General features: G+C 44.5%; 1 protein-coding gene across 7 annotated transcripts; it reads right to left on the bottom strand.

The window, feature by feature from the left end:
• Positions 1-207: 207 nt before the first annotated feature.
• dcun1d4 (DCN1, defective in cullin neddylation 1, domain containing 4) lies at positions 208-18199 on the bottom strand. 7 transcript variants are annotated; one of them, XM_084308055.1, is made up of 11 exons: positions 18132-18199; positions 16606-16676; positions 16459-16498; positions 14471-14558; positions 14012-14103; positions 12223-12293; positions 5703-5794; positions 4824-4932; positions 3826-3930; positions 3436-3538; positions 208-2921 (listed from the first exon to the last, which is right to left on the bottom strand). In XM_084308055.1, the coding sequence occupies exons 1-11, from the start codon at positions 18148-18150 to the stop codon at positions 2866-2868; spliced, it is 846 nt and encodes a 281-aa protein (XP_084164181.1). In that variant the 5' UTR covers positions 18151-18199; the 3' UTR covers positions 208-2865. The 7 variants fall into 7 exon arrangements, with proteins under 7 accessions (XP_084164181.1, XP_084164182.1, XP_084164183.1 ...); XM_084308056.1 differs by having other exon boundaries at positions 14012-14100; XM_084308057.1 differs by lacking the exon at positions 18132-18199 and adding an exon at positions 17800-18028.
• Between the last annotated feature and the right edge of the window lie 2129 nt (positions 18200-20328).

Below are 20328 nucleotides of genomic sequence, written 5' to 3'. Positions count from 1 at the left end.
TTATAGTCATGCCATTAATAAAAATCTTTCAAAAAAGGGACCCTGGTGAATACGATACTAATCTTGCATGACCCCCCTTTGTTTCACCTCTGGATGAAAAAAGAATGTCATCTATAAGCCCAACAACAGCAGTGTAGCATGGGAATTATTGCTTGCTTAGTTGAGGATAATCTGTAGATCTGTATTGAAGAGCCAAAATATATAACATTAAGTTAATAAACCCATTTATTTTTGTATAGACATAGGTTATAGTGAAAACAGACATGTACACACATACATACTTTACATACATACAGTATATACAGTCAGGACAAGGGTTGTTTATCCTCCTGCATTATCATGGAAGAATACAATCTGAATGAGTTCCTATACAAGTGTTTAGTAACCAGCCTAACAACTAAGTCCATCTCTAAACACAGTTTATACTCGTGATGACTGACACGGCCATCACCAAGCATTAGAACAAATGTTACAATGCAATCGAACATTATGGCAACAGAAACTTTGAGCAGTTCATAATGTTCTGGGTTTCATTCATCGACATGACAGTTGATATTGTACTCCTTTTACCTTCAGCACTAATTCCAATGCCAAATTTAAAATGTACGAGGAGCGCGTGGTCGAATAGTCCCCAATAGGCCAATTAGATCCCAACAGGAGTTGCGGGTGGGGAACGACAACAACATTAGACCCTGTACACTAGAGTGGTGGCTCTCAACCAGTGCCCTGGGGCTGAGGTCAGTTCAGGTGTGCCTTGAGATCTTGCTCAAATATAAAAAGAAAATAAACATCAAGCAAAAGAATATATTATCACCTTCATTCAAATATAACAAAATCCTCCTATGATAATGATTTTCAAATTATTCAAAGTTTAAATACATTTTTGCTACTTGGCTAGCAGCAACAGATAAAGATCCCACATCTTCTCTTGTATTATCATCATTGTACACTTTATGTGACATTTATACAAGCAGGATCGCCGGGTGAGCCTGGGAACCGTTTTCTTTATCAGCTCTGCCACAGCGTCAAATGGGTTGAGAGCCACGGCACTAGAGGCTGTTGCAAATAGGGACTTACAGTGTGGTGGGTGCAAGACAGTGGTAAGGTGAGGGATAAATGCAGGAGGGAACAACCTGTGAGGTTACAGGTGTGTTCCAGGTCTGAATAGACACCATCATGGTTTTCAGAGTTAAGATAACATGACCGTGAATATCAAATGAAGCACAAAAAAAAACTAAAAGCACTTCCACAAATTCCTGTACAAAACAAAAAAGAAAAAAAAGGTTTTTTTCCTCCTTAAAAAATCTCATCCATTCACAGAAGGCTCTGATGGAGCATGCATGCAAATATTAAATCTTCTGACGATTCAGCATCACACCACAGCCAGAGACAAAATGTTATACATGTGTTACAAGAACATTACACTAGAAAGAAAAAAAAACAGCATATACCACAGTCCCAACCCTCCAGTGTCCGTGATTTTGATTAGACCCTCAGGATGACAACAAAGGGATGCGTTCGGGGGGAGAAAACCTACCTCTCTAAAGTCTAAAAGGACATCACCCTGAGAGGGCCACTGTCTTCCTTTGTTGATCTATTAACACTGTCGGCGCTGGGGGAGAGATGCTACTAGCAACGGGAGACCTGAAACTACCAGTGGACTAAGGAAGATACAACAGATGTTACATGTCAAGACAGAAATAGACACCAGTTAGCTCTATTTAAACTCAAAACATCTGCCCAACAGTCTGAATTCATCCTGAAAAAATCCCTGACCACTGAGTGCGTGTGTGTGTGTGTGTGTGTGTCTGTGTCATGCGCGTGTATGCTTGTATGTGTGATACACAAAGTGACTTCCATGTATTGAGGCACAAAAATACTCTTACTAACACAGCGTAGATACATAAATTGGCCACAGGAGTCGACCAATGAATGGTGGTCAGAGCGGCAGTGACTGACTGACCGCTGTGTTGTAGCAAGAGTAGGTAAGCAGCAATGCTGATTTTAGTGGTATGAGGTCAACTGAAGCCTTCACGTGGGGAAGGGGAGCAAACTGTAGGACAAGCTGGAGCAACAGAGTGAAAGGGGATAAAAACTGGGGCTCAACAAAATAAAATCAAAATGGCTGGCACAAATCAATAGTAAACTGCACAGGCCTCGACAGTCCCCGTTCAGCCTTTTGACACAGTGTGCTTCTTGAAGAATTCCAATCAAACTCAAAGAAAAGAAAAGAAAAAAGGAGAAGAAACTATAGAACTGATGGTTATCTATCGAGACAAAAGCACAAGTTTCAAGTTCAACAGACAAGATATACAATATTCAAATGTGCCTGGGTCAAAAGTAACCCTGTTTTTAAGACTAGGAGAAAATGCTTCGTCACTTCTGTTGGGTTCGTCTGTGCTGGAGACAAGAGGGGGGAAGGGGTGGGGGTGTGAGGAGTGTGGCTCTCTCACACACGACACCGTTTTACCCGCTCGTGGTACCATTTGGATCCGAACACAGACAGCAATAGGACACGTCACAGTGAGGGAGAGCGATTCCATAGGGGCTCGCCACCAAGCGGACCACACTATGCAACGCCGGTGGGGAAACATCACTGCACAATCATCGCCCCCCCCTAAGCCTTTAGCACTCTGGGCAGCATGCACCCAGACTGGGATTTGAACCCCCCGCCCCCCAAAGCCCCTCCGTTTCCAGGAAGCACCCACCGTCATCGCCGACATGCCTCCATCCCATTTCTGCATTGTTTACTTGTTAGTCGTCGATTCTCTTTAGTCGTTGTTGTCATGGTCGTCAATTTTTTTTGTTTTTTTTGTTAAACAAGTCTTGTAGTTGGCATTTTTTTTTTTTTTTTTTGCTCTGTAGCTATGACATCTCTCTTTCTTTATACCATTCCACAAATTCGTCCAACAAAACTGGCCCTGGCGAATAAGAGAGACAACAATGATTATTTGCACAGCACACTATCTTCTGAGATGCTGTAGTCAAACAGTGTGTGTGTGCGTGTGTGTGCGTGCGTGTGCATGTTTTCATATTTACATTTAGTCATTTAGCTGATGCTTTTATCCAAAGTGACTTACAAGTTCTGTACAAGTCAGCAGGAAGGGTACAATTCTGGCAGCTAAGGGTAAGTAACATTGTTCGTCAAACAGTGTTGAACTTGGGTGCTACCGTCTTGAGTGCATAGTAGTATAGACTATTAGCATAGTAGGTAGTAATATAGGCAAGGTAGATTCCTTAGTTAGAAAAGTGCATAATAGTAAAAGACAGTATTAAGGTTAGTATTTTTTTGTGTACATGTGTGTGCATGCGCGTGTATGTGTGTGTGTGCATGCGCGTGTGTGTGTGTGTGCATGCGCGTGTATGTGTGTGTGTGCATGCGCGTGTATGTGTGTGTGTGCATGCGCGTGTATGTGTGTGTGCGTATTTACTCACAAGCACCATCCTCGTCATAGTTACTGAGGTCCAGGTTGATTGTCCTGCTGAACTCTAAGACATTGCACCACTGGTCTTTGTTGATGACCTTATACTTGGATTGCTGAAGGACAGACATAAGTACTTCACTTTAGTTCCCACAGCGTCCCTATTGAAAGTCAACATAGAGCTATAATCTTAAAAATATATATAAATTTAGGAGACATGCTTTGATCTACACTATTGTGAAGGGTGTGGGAGCCAGTTGTTATTCCTGGACATGGAAAAGGTCTTGAGGGGGAAAAAAGGCCTAGACCGCAATATTTACCCCGACAACAACGCAGAAATTCCGGGACCCATGTCAGTAACACGAGTCGTAATAATAGGAGCCGTGGACGACATGGCCCTTACCTCTAGAAACTGATTAAACACAGGAAACAGCGGCCACGTCTTTCCCAGGAGAAGACCCAGCATGCACTTGGCTGTGTTCAAGTCCAAACTTCTCTGGTCCTTTTCCTGTCCAATCAGCGAACAGACAGGGGTCCGTGAGGGGTCAAAGCCAAAATGTCAATCAATTAACCATTATTCACATGGCGGCCATTTTGCTTTTATGTCGCACTCCGTTTGGGATTCCTTTCCACCCTGAAAAGGAATCCCAACCTGAGCATGACATGCAAAATGGCCACTGTGTGAATATGGTCAGTAGGTATGAGAGACACCTCAGTTAGCTCATTGTCTGCAACACTAGCTAAAAAGGGACCCGACAGAGTAAACAGAGATCAAAATCTCAAATCCATTACTTTATGTGTTCATCACCGTCGTTGGTCACAATCCCTTCAAGACGCCTGTATGTTTTCATTTACTATAACTTCCATTGCTTTCCTGAAAATAAGCAAATAACACCAGGCTGCACACTTGGTACGTTTTTGCAGTGCAAGCCAAACTGGAAAAGTATAGGCCTACTGACATTTTGAGCATAATGTCTACAGTATGTTTAGTTTGCAGAAACCCGATTTAAAAGGAACACGCCGACATTATGGGAAATGCGCTTCTCCAGAGTCAGACAAGAAGATGGATACCAATTCCTTTCTGTGCGTTCAGTAGAAAGCTATCCGCAAGCTAGCCTAGCTTAGCATAAATGAATGGAAGCGGATACGGACCACTAGCCTAGCTTAAAAGTCCGGGAGAGGTGTTTTTGGTTAGGCTAGCTGGTCCATATCCACTTCCATTAATTTGTGCTAAGCTATGCTAGCTTGCGGCCGGATAGCTTTTCTTTTAACGCACAGAGGAAATAGCTATCCATCTTCTTCTCTGGAGAAGACGGTGAGCGCATTTCCCATAATGTCGCCTCGTTCCTTTAACAATATAATTCAAACAGTCGTTTAGTGGTGCGTCTTTGTTTCACTCACCCGAGCAAAATCGAAGGCATATCTGTAAATTAGTTTAAAACTGGTGGTGTCGTTGAGGACAGATCTCAGATAGTCCAGGGAGTTCCTCAGCCTCTCCGTTGAGTCACACCTGACAACGACACACACACTCAGTTCGGACAGTGTATTTTAAGTACAAAAACGTCCCGTAACCTGGTCTGTAGCACTTTTTTAGTTTTGAGTGAGAGCAGTTTTGAAGAAGATTTAAAAGTGATTTAATAGTCAATATTTTATTGTGAAAATACAATTGAATTTTCCATTAGTCAAAGTCAGCATCAGCTTTATTGTCACCTCTCGTAATGTGCAAGACATACAGAGACATGCAATTGCGTTTCCCCCTTCCCACGGTGTATATAAAAAAAACAAGATCTAATATAAACATAAAGTAACATATAGTACATTATAAACATAAAGTAACATATGGACAGTATACAGGACTATATACAATGTAGACAGTAGCTAAAAAAAAGTGAATGTAAATATAGAGGTAACTTAAAGAAAAGTTACAAAAGAAATTGTGTATGCCATAAATTAACGTTATAGTACTTAGCCATAAATTATAGTACTTAGAAAGAAAGAAAATCTGAATCAGCAGGTCAGATTTTTTAATCAAGCGTGATTCAACCTTTTTGCAATAGGCCACTCCCATGATCGCTTTTAGCCAATTGGTATGAACACACACACACATACACACACACAGAGCTGCTGGTTGCAGTTAAAAATTGGAATCGGTGCATCTCTACTCTACACACAGACCAGCTGCTCTACCGGGTTCTAAGGCAGTGATGCTACAGACAGGATGATGACAAATTGCATGGAGAGACCATAACTTGCATGGAGCGAAAGGAAAGGAGGACTTACTGCAGCGAGCCCATGCCCCTCAACCACTCCTGTAGTGTGAAATATCCCATACTCTGGGCATCCAGCTTCCAGGCCAACACCAGCATCACCACCTGTACACAAACAGCAGGTATTAATGCAGAACATTATCCTTGGCTTGAGACGGCTTCCTTGAGCAAAAGTCCTATTTCACTATTCCTTTGCCATGTAAGCAAAATGTCTTGTGGCTGGGGAGTTAGGTTAAATAGAAAATACGAGGCATTCAATATTACATTTATCAATCCATTTTATAATCATTACAACTAGAATGAAAAGGCGGTTAGGTGGCCGAGAACGGAGATTGCGTTCGTCACCAACCCCGGAGCTGTGAGCTGGATTCGCCTGTTCGAATCCAGCTCACAGCTCCGGGGTTGTCACCAGCTTGGCTGGCCGTCTGCACTAATACAATTGGCTGTATTAGAGGGTGGGAGAAGCTGGCGGGGTGGGTCCGGGTCGTTGTAAACAGCGACTCCTACAGTTCGGTCGGGGCGCCTGCTAAGCGCGGATAGGACTTGAGGGGGATAGTGTGGTCCTCCCACACGCTACGCCCTCTCGATGAGAATCCGCGCTGCCAGGTGAAAAGAAGCGGTGATTGGCTGGACGTGTGTCGGAGGAAGCACGTGGTCGTGGTAGCCTCCACTCTCCCAGATGATCTGACTGTGGGGGGTAAGTGCGCAGCGACCAGGAAGGGACTGGGAATTGGCATACGACTAACATTGGGATGGGAGAAAATCGGAGGAAAATGGAGGGGGAAAAAGATAAATAAATAAAAAAAAAAAAAAACTAGAATGAAAAAAAAAAGTGTCATAACATAGCAATTTACAAATGGTAATTTCTATACAGATCGTTTTCCGTGAGATTAAATCATTAAATGGCATTTACCCCTCTCATGTGCTTTGCTTAGCTTACACAGTAACACAATAGTGAAATAGTACTACAAATCATATCATTAATTTAACAACCAAGTCTGCCAAGCTCAAGCATGTCTTATAGAGAACGATAGTTATGCATGTAACTGAAGTTCTATGAATCCTGGATGACCACCAAAGGCGGTGCTTAAAGCACTGGATCTTCAGTCTTGCGCATGCGCAGGTCGAGATGATCACAAGGATTCCGAGTGACCAACTGCTCTGGAGGTTATGCAGGATTCATAGAACCTTTATATATTACATACATAACCATCGTTCCATTTCATCCTTCCTGACCGCCAGAGGGCTTAAAGCACTGGATGACTCATACCAACATGAGTCATGAAGATTCTTGAGTACGTACTTTCTTACAGTAGAAGCAGAGCAATTCGACACATGGGTGTGGGGTGGCAACCTTCACTTTGTAGAACCTGGAGAATGTGCCCGGTGATGCCCACGAGCCCATGGCACATATGGTTTCCAGGGGCACTCCTCTCAGAGCTGCCCATGATGTGGAGACACTCCTCTCAGAGCTGCCCATGATGTGGAGACACTCTTCTCAGAGCTGCACTCCTCTCAGAGCTGCCCATGATGTGGAGACACTCTTCTCAGAGCTGCACTCCTCTCAGAGTTGCCCATGATGTGGAGACACTCCTCTCAGATCTGCACTCCTCTCAGAGCTGCACTCCTCTCAGAGCTGCCCATGATGTGGAGACACTCCTCTCAGAGCTGCCCATGATGTGGAGACACTCCTCTCAGAGCTGCACTCCTCTCAGAGCTGCCCATGATGTGGAGACACTCCTCTCAGAGCTGCCCATGATGTGGAGACATGAAGTGGCAGCTTACACCTTTTGGCAGGGGGTCGTTTTTTTGCCCTGTATACGTGGGAAATCACATCCACGATCCAGTGAGACAGGCGCCGTTTTAACAAGAGCACCTTCCTAGGGCAACCATAATAACCAACAAATAGTTGGACTGACTGCCGTAAGCTTGTGGCAACATTCACATAGGCTCTTAGGGTCTGTACTGGACATAGCAGCCTAAGCTTGTCATCCCCCTCTCCTACCGGGGGGTTAAACTGCCAGCTGGATACACCGATCGAAGTGTGAAAGCACCTTCGGGAGGAATGCTGTATTCGGCCACATCGTGACACTAAAAAGCCATCCGAGTTCCACCTCAGACACAAGTTACTCACTGACAAGTCAACTGACAACCACCTCAGCTCTGCCTGTAGCAAGGGCTCAAAAGGAGGTAAACCGAGCATCCAGCCCTAGGGGCAAGTGCCATGCTTGGAGCCCTCGGGGTGCACAATCTCAGAGCCCCCTTTAACTCATTCCCCGCCAACAACGAGTTTACTCGTTATTGGGAGCCATGCGTTGAACACCAACAACGAGTAAACTCGTTATTTGGTCGTTTTTTTCTTTTATTCGATATTTGTATTCATTATTCATCCATTGACCTCGGTGTTGCCATAGGAAAGGATTCCGAGTTCGCCAAAGTGCAATACCTGCCGCATCCTGCTAGAAACCTTATATCTCACCCTGTGTTACACTTGAATCCCTCCGGGCGCTAAATTTAGACTGAGCCGAGTAAATCGCTTCATCCGACCACTTCGAAACGCATCTGGCACACTCTATCCATAAGTTATGCCAAATTATGTCCGGGACCAGATGGACACAAATACTGGAAATCGCGATCAGACAATTGGAATATTCTTTTTGGAATAACCCCGATGTAAGGACTATCTGACATAAATTTCAGCCTGATCCAACAATGTTTTCATATCAATCCAGCTGATCAGTGTGTGTAGTGTTCAACATGAATGCCGTTACTGGCCATCAAAGCATAAAAAAAACGACCCCCCCCACCCCATTTCATGCATTCATGATGAAACATAATACCTATTATATACATTTGATTTGGAAATAGTAGCGTGTCCAGGCAAGGAACGCCAATGCTTATAGTAGAATACACATAGCGCCCTATAACTCAGCTTTTCAGGAATTATCCCGGATCACTCCTAAACTATAACGCGCAAGCGTATGCATGAAAAAAATCTTTTTTGCATGTTTGACGGAAGAAAGTCACTGTCAAATGACCATAGTGTTGTCTCCATAGCTATAATATAAAATATAGATATAGCTCTCCAAACAGTGACGGCGACGCACAGTGAAAATATGCTATGGAAACCTGGCACGTTAGCCACAAGGACCAGGCTAATGGCTGGCGCCCAATGTGTTAACACTTTGAACTCCAGAAAGGCAGGCACAGGGCAGTGTACTGGTTCCTGATTTTGGCCTGACTGAATGCCATTCAGAAAATAACTTCCACCGCTTAGTGTCCTGTAAACGGGTGGAGAGTGCCCTGGCATTCAGAATAGTCCTGACAGGTTCCACACAATCACTCAGCAGCAGCAGCTTAGAACAAATCCAGGCCCAGACGAAGTCCGTCGCATTCCTTTCTTAGCAGAAAATAAGTGGAGTAGTACAACACCTGGATACGCAAGAGGATCTACAGGCTCTATAATGCTCTTGGTCAGGAGGGTGGATACTGTAGCTCCTGGCTCAGAGGGTTTCTTTTGCCAAATCACTGATGGTCATTTTGACCAAGCTGGAGGCCGGCATCAGAATTTAAGTTTAGACTCCTAGGCTAGGGTTGAAACCAGTGGTGCAGTGCTCATGGGACACGGTAGCACTCCGTTCCACCTCCTTTCTGAGCAGAAGCACGCGCACGCACACAAAAATGCGTTCCACAACTTTCACTCGACTCGTCGTGCCCGTGCGCCAAGTACCCACCTGGCTACTTGTCTTTGCATAACAATCAATCAGCATAACAAAGAACGAGAAGAGCGAAAACAAAATACAAGCCCTGTACCAATTGGTGGGGGTTTGCTTGAGCTGTGGAACCTCTCACTATGTGACAAATGGTCCTGACTGGAAGGATGAGACATTTCTTAAGTTGTGCTTCAGAAGGAAACTGTCCTCCTCTGGAAGATAAGGGTGTTGTACAGAGGGCTAACATTTTCAACAAAGGCCAATATTGATTAAATAACTTTGATAAAGCAGGTCTTACTGTACCCATTGGTGGGGGCTTGCTTGACTGTTTTGAAACCACTGAAAATTTTTAAATGGTGTAATTTTCTTTTTTTTCTCAAAATAAAGAAGTTCAAGTAAACACAAGTTGTCTTATATTGATTATTTTAAGTTTGCTTTTGTGTTTGTGTGTGTAAAACAATTTCTTTAATTGAATTAACTTAAACTAGAAAAGTAAATACAAACTAAATTAACAATGTAAGTTACATTGTTAATTTAGTTTCTATTTACTTTTCTAGTTTAAGTTAATTCAATTAAAGAAATTGTAACTACAATGTAACTACAATTACATTTAAAACATTGTTTGTTTTTCCACCATATCTGTTGACAACAATATAAAAAGCGTCCGACCGCCGGCCCCAAAACCTCAGCCCCTGCCTCCCGGGCCTCCACCCGATGCATGCTGCTCATAGGCTTTAGACAGTAGGTCATCTGTGACCAGACATTGGGGTTGAGGGCACCTGGCATCAGACCTCAGAGCCTCCTCAGGAAACACTAAGAGGGAGGCAATAGTAGGCTCAATTACAGGCATGCAGTCAAGACCAAACCTTGCCGCATCCTGCACGGCTGCCAGGGTTCGGCCATCAGTCAAGGGGCAGGAGTGAACCCCAGTGTTCCTCCAGCATGCATGTAACTCTCTCAGATATTCCTCCGAGGGAGGAACAGTAAAGGTGGCGGGAGCCGGACTGCGCCTGAAGAAAGCACTCACAGGGGCTGTTGCAGTATAATCAGCCGTAGGCAGGCCATGGTCATACGAATGATGGCCCCCATGGAATCATCCTCTGTGCCATCCAAGGAGCTACGAGCCAATTGAGAACGAGAGCCCGGCTCCATGGCATGGGAGGCCAACTCTTCCACAGAGTCATTAAAAAGTGAGTGGCTGAAGCTGCCACTGAAACAATGTCCTGACATGGGTGGAGTGGGTACATCGACATCATCATAATGGTGGGATAGGAGGAGAGACTTCATATGGCCCAGCTCAGTAGTTAGGCAATCTACTCTAGAAGAAAGCCGCTCAACACTTAGGAGTCAACTGATCCGATGAGGCGAGGCCAATATCCAACAGGATACCGCAAACGATTACCACCAACCATAGTTGTGTGGCATTAAAGTATCTTGTAGGAGTTCCTTGGGGAGCGAGCACACTACCATCACCAACAAAGAATGTCAGCATTCACTAGTTAGCTTTGAGTGGGAAACACAACTGCTAACTGTGAAGACAAATTAGGACTCACTGGGATGTATGCTGGGAGCTAAATCACTGCCTTCACCAACAAAAGTTGTTGTCAATATTCACCCAGTCAGCTGTTAGAGAGAAAGCGCCACTGTTTACTGTGATGAACAAGATAGGGGACACTGTACCCAATGCTGGGAGCGAAAGCACTTCCTTCAACAACAAAGGTTACTTACTAACAAAGGTTACCGTCAATATTCACTAAGTTAGCAGCACTACTGCAGTGCTAACTGTGAAGAACAAGATAAGGGACACTGTACCCTATGCTGGGAGCGGGGAGAGCGAAAACACTGCCTTCACAACGGATGTCAACATTCACTAAAGTTACTACTGCTTACCTGTGAATAAACAAATTAGGAACAACATACCGACAGCAGCTAACACTAATGTTAGTGTACGGTAATCTACAGTCTAAGCTTTGTACTTATCCAGCTGAGACCAATCAGTTGGTGATGAGGCTAGAAGCCACAATTCTGTGTAGACATAACACAAAGTTCATTCCCTGGAGAGGGTTAGGTTGTCACAGCCCTTGGAGGGCGACTTGCGGTCACAAGGCTACCAGCGACACGCTCTTGAGTAGCATAATTGATTTAGCTTTAACTAATGCTACAAGGTCTGCAAGAAGATGACAAGGAACCGAGCCACTGATGACACCAGAAGATACAGTATATCCTAGCTTGGGTCATCAGGTGTCACACGTGACTGTTGGTACAAATACTTGACCTATAGATGCACGAGATGGAAGGTCCAGTGCTTTAAGCACTGCCTCTGGCAGTCAGTAAGGATGAAATAGAAACCCTTTAAAAAAATGTCCCCCAAAAATAAAACAAGTCAAAAGACGCTAAAGAAGGGCAGCTGGCTAGTATAGAGGTAAATTCCCAGCAGCTGTACCTCCGGCTTGGTCAGTCGTCCCTACGAACACAATTGGCAGTGTTCGTGGGTGGGAAGCCGGTGGGGTATGAGTCCTGGTCATTGCAACAGTGACTCCTATTGGTTGGTCGGGGGGCCTGTTCAGCAGGGAGGGGGATCTGGGGGAGATGGTGTGAACCTCCATGGGCGTTGCGCTCTCCCAGTGAAACTCTGAGTTGTCAGGTGAAAAGAAGCGACTGGCAACTCCACATGTATCGGAGGAGGCATGTAGTAGTCCACACCTCCCCAGACCGGCAGTAGGGCAGTGCAACGACCAGGAAGGGAATTGGCATAATGACTAAATTGGGGTGATGGGAGCAAAGGCAAAAAAAGAAGATAGAAATAAGAAACCTCCTTACATTCTCTGGTTCCACTCCAATGTCTTCACAGAACTTCTCCATGCCCTCTGGCCCCACGACATCATCACAGCCTGTTTCAGACAGACAAGCATCCAGCCATTATCCGTATTATGGATGTACCAATATCGACACTGGCAACAGACCAATACCCGGCTAAAATAGGGTATAGAGATACTTTCTCCTAAACTAAAATAGGATACATAGAGAGCCACGTGTAACATGTTAAAAACAAAGCAAAGCCACTTGTCTTTCTGCATTCTTGACACAGAAATATGTCAGTTGTCTCTCATGGATCTTTTTTAAATATCTCAATAATTTTTGTCCAATGACCCTAAACTAGTGGCCTAAATCTATAGGGTTCGGTATATAAAATGGATTGGATCAGTACTGGGTAACGGACGACCCTTTTAGAAAAGGACCATACCAGTGTTACTACACGTCACTGTCCATATAGTTTACATACACCTCAACCATTTCCCCAAAAATTGCTTTATCTTTTAGATATTGTGTTTGTTTACATTTTGTCCATATCCAATCCAGGTAATTTTAGATAAAAACAAACAACTGAACAGTGATTTTGAAAAGGGTGAATAACCTAACGTTATACCTAGCAACTTTGAAGTCTCGGAGTGTTTTTAGAGACCATTTCAACATGAATGGCAGTGAGACGTTTCGAAATATATACACAAAATGTGTTGAAGATAGAGGCAATCTCTGCTAATGGCGAGAAGTCAAAATTAGAATGATATGGTCCTTTAAGCTTAGCACTCTGTAATCCATATGGTAATCCATATAGCCTAAGAGACTGGGCTTACCACCCGAGACGTCCTATCGTCACCCTGTGAGATCGCCGATAGCGATCCCACCGATCTCCCACATTTCTCCTCCATCTCGCCCTCTTTCCCCATCCCTCCCTCTCCCATTTTCTTCTGTAGATTGGGTCGACGGTGGCACAAGCAGGTCTAGGAACATGAGACACAATTTCTCCTGTGGATTGTGTCGACTATTACATCCGCTCGTCGGATCGCTGCGTTGTTCATTGTAGCTCAACAAATACTAATTTGTGTGATCTGGCTGAATTGTCAAGACTCTGCAAATGCAACAGACTTGGGCTGGAGGGGGTGAGTGAGAGAGATAGTGGCTGAGAGACATCCACTGCAACTACATTAGAGCGACCGGTGGAATGAAACTCCAGGGCAGTCGATTCCAAACCTAATCAAACTATAATACTGTAGGTCTGTATGCTTTTATGGCATTATAAATGCTCTAGTGTTCCATCTCATTGGGAATGAGTCAACAATCAACATATTAGGTTATCTTATTGAACTATTGCAAATATTAATGCAATGTTTTCAGTGCCGTTTCCACGGTGGCGCACTCATTTTTGGCAAAAGAACTTCATTGATAAGATGACAAACATCCTTTTAGGTGGATAGAACTCCTGTACCAAGTCCGCAGTTCCCTGTGCTCAGAATTCAATCAAGTAGCAAGACAGGAGGGCTACAGTGAGAGCAAGGCACCTGAATATTAATCAATATCAATTTTGAATTCAATCACATCACGCTTAACACAAAGCCTATTTAACGGAACAGGCCACTGCTTAAACGCCAGTCAGTTGTTTGGGCTCAAATGACTGAAAGAAAATCGTCATGACATTAGCAAAGGCATTGGCAATCGCTCTGAAGGTCGTTGATCCCCGAAGTCATCGTCACGACCGTACAATACACTTTGTATAAACACATTTGTAGTCAAAGGACGATGCTGGTTATTAGAAATGGAAATACTTTACCTGCATATTCATAAAACCACTCGAGGCATCTTTTACTGGAGAACGTCTCCTCCTCACGGATTTGCGATGTCTCGTGTTTTCTGAAAACGCTGCTGATTGAAAGAAGACATTTTCAGTCACAGTCTGAGCGGCACCACACCACTCCAGCACACACCCATGACTACATTTGTCTGACTTTTCAAATCTGTAATAATAAACATGTAAACAATTGTTTCAACGAGCCAATGTTGAAATATACCAACATTTCAGTCAATGGACCATCTTCTGGGCATTTTAAAAGTTATTGCTGAGAAATTGTCTGTTGGGTGAGCAGCATACACGCTCTGCCATAAGGCGCCTTCTTCGCTGTTCTAGTTTGACTGGAGAAAAGCATAATTGATCACTATGCTATCACGCCGTCTCTGGCAGTCTTTTTTTTTAACTCTTTTGTCAGACTTAGGAGGAACAAAGCTGTAGTACTTGTCCTGGCGACTCTTCTTGGCCGACATGTCATCTCCAACAGTGGGTCTCCTCTTTTTCCTCGGGGGCATGGTTCTAGAACGACAGGCTAACATGGATAGAGGATGAAAGGAGAGAGAGAGAACATTATAATCAATTCACAGACTATGCACTTTTTTGTTTTGCCTTTTTCGCCACAATTTAGGCATGGTGCCAATTCCCAGTGTGTGTCACGGTCCTGTCTGTTGCGCTCTCATCTCTAGGTGTGGGGAGGGTGTAGACATCCATGTGTCTCTTCCGATACATGTGGAGTCGCCAGACGCTTCCTTTCACCCGACAGCGAAGGGTTTCTGAACAAGGCTCCCTGGCCAGTAGGAGTCGCTAACGCACCGAACAGGACTAATGTGAGGAGTTCGGCAGCCGGCGGTAATGTGGATGCCTTCTAGGCATTACTGTCCTGTCTTTGGCAACACTAATGTCAGTACCGCACCGGAAACTAACTAATGTTAGTTAGCTAGCTAGCAACATCCCAGCGATGTAGCAGTCCTACATCATCATTTTGTCATCAATGCACAATTTATATGTTTCTCTGCCTTGAAATGCTTGAATATGTGTGTCCGTGCTCAAACTATTGAGACACTAGATGTTACCAAGATGGGACGGTAATGTGGCTAGAAGGCCTTTACATTACAGCCGGCAATGCTCTGTGTGCGTTGCATTGTGGACTCCTCACATGACCCACCAGACGTCATGACAGCTTTATGGAACTCTGCCATTGTGTTCGTTAGGGACGTCAGACCATGCCAGAAGTACCGCTACCGGGCATTGAACCCGGATCTCCGCGGTGGTAGGCGAGCACTTCTACACCACCTGGATGCCCCAGGCGATGCACATTTATTCTCACAAAACTATTTGCATGCCCCCGCATTGGAAAAGGATTATAAGAAACATGTAGTTTCTGCCTTCAGAAAGTTCTATAAGAAGCAGATAGTTCCTGCCGGCAGATAGCTTAGATACCTTACTCATTTATGGAAGATATAAAAAAAAATGTATCCACTTTTTCCTCCTTATTTTCTATTTTTATCCCATCCCAATTTCGTATCGCCAATTATTTTTCCCTTCAATTCTCCCCTCCCCTATCTTGAACATTGCTAGACTATGCCTCCCACTGGTCGGCTGTAGTGAGGATAGAAGCCTTGCATCACGTGTCCCCTCCGCGTCTATTCTTAACCCAAACGGTTCATGCGTTTTGCTAATCTGATTGGCCACTGACGTTTCTGGTCATGTGACATGTGCGCCCAATCGCGTAACGCGCCCATTTCCGCCTCGACCAGCAGCAAACCCTAAACCTAACCCTAACCGTTCTATCGCCATGCTCTAAGACAAACTCTAACCTTAACCAACTTCGAAAGAGTGCCTAAGTTTAACCGGGGAAATAACTTGCCGTCACACGATTGGTGCGACCAGAAACATCAGTGGCCAATCAGAGCGCAAAACGGGAAAGCGGAAGCATGCACCGTTTGGGTTAAGAATACAGGCGTCCCCTCCGGTACACGAGGAGGCAGCCTGTCGCATCTTTTCACCAGTCAGCGCGGTCTCTCAGTGGCGAGTAACGGGTGGGAGGCTCACGCTGCCCCCGATACTTCCTGACTCTGCTGTACAGGCGTCACCCAACCGACCTGTAGGAGTCGCTGTCCACAACGTCCAATCCCCACCCATCGACTTTCCACCCGCTACCTCTGCCAATTGAGATAGTATGACGACTGGACCAAGCCGCAGGCAATGCTGACTCTGGGAGTCGAGACCGCAGACTCTTGCATTGGTGACGAGCGCAATCTCCGCTACGCCACCCAGCCGCCCTAATTATGAAAGATATTATAACGTTTTTCTAACATTGAGACAAGGCTCCCCGGAATTGCCGTCTCATCATGCAGGGGTCTCATTAACACATGGCGATGTCAGTCAGTAATATAGTATTGAAGGTAAATACACAAGTGACCAGTCAGCACCTGAGGAGCGGCAGTCCTGTCCAACGTCCTCGGTCAGATTCTGTCAAGAAGAGATATACACAAATATGTATACAGACATATCCTCATGCCCACATATATCACACACGTTCATGACAACACATGCATGCGGACAAAATGTATATTTACCAGCCTGTGCGGGGTGTGGTAGATCTTATGGATACTGGCCAGTGTAGACAAATGGGAGTTCAGCTGAAAATCTATTTGCACACACAAAAAGACAATTGCAACAAACTCACACCATACCAGTGTAAATACAGGTGCATGTGCATCACAACTTATACTCAAAACTAAAGCCATTTGTCTAATAAAAAAAACAGTGAGTGGTTCACCAAATTATTCTACACATGGAAAGATGAATCCACTTTCCAACTGGAAGGCAGTTGTGGTGACTGGAAGATGACATCATCACGGCACTATACCATATCTAGGCCTATAATTAGATTGGCCAAGGGCCGATCAAGATAGAGCTATAGTATTGGAGTAGGTATCATGAGAAGATTTCCCACACCTCGACACGTGAGATTTCAAGTTAATTAATTAGGCATATATAGACAGAAACGGGATCATATACGCGTGAGGGAGTATATGTGTGTGTGTGTGTGTTCTCCTCGAAATGCATGTAAAGGCAAAAATATTTATGTGATCTCATACTACCTTAGTCAAATCAAATGTGATCTAACCATTTGTGTTCAAACGCTGTCACCCGATACAGTCGCTTTTAATTCGTTTCCACTGGTCAAAACGGGACAAATCAACACACGGCCGACTAATAGCACTAGCTGCATACCTAAAATAGCAGTGCAGACGGACAACTTGCACAGAGTTTACAAAGTATCTGGAGAGTTGGGGACATGGGCCTTGTAGTCCATTTCCTAGATACAGGTCATAGAAACCGCCACTGAGGTTCTGAAATTAAACTACAATTCCCAAGCCGAAAACATAATTATTTCATTCAGCACCCCTCTCCCCTCGCTCACCCCAACTGATGAATGCATTTTACATTGTTGCAAAAAAATTAACAGTCTGTCTAACAGCACTCTGGTATCGCAGATATATATTGCAACAGCTGATGTATAGATGGCGCACAGTCCAACAACACTACTGCAGCACGCAAAGAAAGATGTTTTACACAACTGCGTCACAATTTTCATTCTCTGTAATTTTCCGCAGTTGCCTAGAATATTGACCGATTTACAGTAGCATTATTATGTTGTCCCCAAGTTTGAGCTGACATGCATATCCCAGCCTCGATAGTAATCCATACGGCGATCAAAACACGTCAATTATGGCCGAAAATCATGTTAAATTGAACTCACGTACGCGCTATATTCAACTGAATGCTAACGTTTCATGAAACAACGACTTCGGGAAAGGAGAACTAGTGAATAGCAAGTCCAAAGTCACCAGCTACTAGTTAAAAACAGCTGAAAATACACTATTCTTCCTTTGTTGTCGCCCCAAGACAACACTTGAAATACAAAGAGAGTAGCATTAGCACGGAATTCATGCGTTAGCAGCTTCTGTAGAACCACAGGGTAAAAGTAGACACAGCGATAGGATCATCTGCTCGGTCTGTTCCTTGTCCAGCTCAATGCTGTATCGCCGATGTGCATAAAATGACCATGAAAAGCCACTGTAACGTTACTACTTACTTGCCGCATCAGAGTGCATTTTTATGAAACACACAACTGTCTGTGTGAAGTCCGCAGACCGGCCAGTGGGCGGGACATGTCAACCTAAACCACGCCCATCGATGATTTAGGTTGAAAACGAGCCCAGTGGCCGTGCCCCTGTTCGGCGCCGATTGGCTGATAAAGGTGTCATCTAACCGAGGTGTAGACAAAGAGATTACAGCCCTCCCCTGCACAAACGTGACAGGTTGGAGTTCCAAAACAGGTCGTCCCACTGAAGTATTTCATTGGTTTGTGAACTCAACTCTGCATGTGTCAATTTCCTCGTGCAAGCCCACGATGGGATTCTATTGGTCAATTCAGGCAGAATAATCCTCCCTCGCATCCGCTCTTTGGGTTTGTTTGTTGTGATACCAGTCTAGTCCAAATGTGGGACTGACCGTCTTGCCCTCCTTCTGGGCAGTGCAATTGGCTTCAAAACAAATTACCCTCTAACTGTTTGGGTTCCTCTAGCTCAGAACAAAAACTGTACCCAAAAGCATAACTCTACTCTGCGTGGTCAGATGTCGGTCCATCCCCAAGTAGATAAAAACGAACGAACCCAGTCCCTTCACACGTTGGTTGTGAGTTTGGATTGGTCAGGATGAAAACAGCTTGCTTTATGGGTGTGATTTTCTGTTGTTGGTCCTCTTTAGTTGTTTTGAATCGCAGTGAAGTGTATTTGACACTGCAAAGTAGGGTGACATGGCCGATGTGTTCTGTGAACCCAGCTATAACAAAAGTCCCCCCCTCTCAAGGAAGTGTATTTGATTTCTAAGATGGAAATGAAAAGCATCCAATACTAGAATGTATAAATTATCTAGGTCCTCCTGGCTATGCACTACTCACAATTGATAGCGCACCTCCGAGAGCCTAAGCACTCTGCAGCCGATACGTGTGAGTCCAAAGCAGCATGATTACTGTACATCACATACGGACAGTATCTACAAATTCTGCCATGCATAAAAAAAAAGACTATCTCTCTCTCACACACTTATTCTTACTGTATACCTTGACCGTTTCCTTTGTTTTGCAGATATGTGCCTGGTGTATAAATTAATTTACGATCTTGCACCACAACCACTTAAATGTGTCTCATTCTGCAGGGATACTATTAGCCTACTGTCAGACCAGAGCATCATTCTGCAGGGATACTGCTAGAGAGACCAGAGCATCATTCTGCAGGGATACTGCTAGAGAGACCAGAGCATCATTCTGCAGGGATACTGCTAGAGAGACCAGAGCATCATTCTGCAGGGATGAATGAATGAAAACTTTATTTAACAGATTGCAGAATGGGTACAATACATACAGTACGGCTCAGTCAATACACACAATTGTTAAGTGATTGCAGACCAGAGAAAGACGTTTGTCTTGTTTACATCAGGGTCCCCCATTTTCAATTCAGTGACATTTATGACATACACAACATACATGACATCTTGACATTTATGGCATAGGGACATACATGACATACAGGTGTAGCCGGTGTGATCTTGTCTGCGTTGTGTTTTAGTCGATTCGACCCCTGTTAAGGGATCGCCCTGAGTGGGAGTTGAACCCCGGACGCCCGCGTCACGGGCGGCATCACAGACCACTAAGCAAGAAGTGAATTCACTTCTTGCTTCCGGGTCTGGATGCCTCTGGGGAGTGAGTTTACTTGCAGTACCGCTTAACGTCCACAGCCACTTCACGACTTGTACCTCGTGACTGTGGATATACTGTACTGCGGTACCTCCGTTACACAGGTATATAGTATAGTTACATTTGTGACATATACGATATACAAATATACAGTACTGTTACCCAGAGATCCTAACAGAAAATATATACAATGGGGAGGAGACTGTACATTAGGAGGGGGTGGGTGGGTGGGAGAAAATATATACATACGGTGGGGAGGAGACGGTCTATATTAGGGTGGGGGTTTGGACATTTACGGTGGCCAGTTTTGAATTGCAGCCTCCCATAGGTGCTCTTTAACTCATTCAGCGCCACACCGTTTCGCAATTATGCCACATCAATGTGGAACGCCCTACCCAAAGCTGTAAAGGAATGTGAACCCACTTTCAAAAACACTCTCAAAGAACACCTACGGGAGACTGCAATTCAAAACGCCCCTGCAAATGTCCTAACCCAACCCCCTCGAATGTACAGTAAATGACCAAACTATGGCTTT

This window comes from Notolepis coatsorum (genome assembly GCF_963971535.1).
Source record: "Notolepis coatsorum genome assembly, chromosome: 2".
Lineage (NCBI taxonomy): Eukaryota > Metazoa > Chordata > Actinopteri > Aulopiformes > Paralepididae > Notolepis > Notolepis coatsorum.
This window is presented reverse-complemented; position numbering and strand designations above follow the sequence as displayed.

Coding starts and splice junctions, on each gene's coding strand:
- dcun1d4 (XM_084308055.1), bottom strand. Junction 5,795..12,222: donor TTGGAGTGGAACCAGAGAAT/GTAAGGAGGTTT, acceptor GTTTGTGTACAG/GTGGTGATGCTGGTGTTGGC. Junction 3,931..4,823: donor ATGCCTTCGATTTTGCTCGG/GTGAGTGAAACA, acceptor CTGATTGGACAG/GAAAAGGACCAGAGAAGTTT.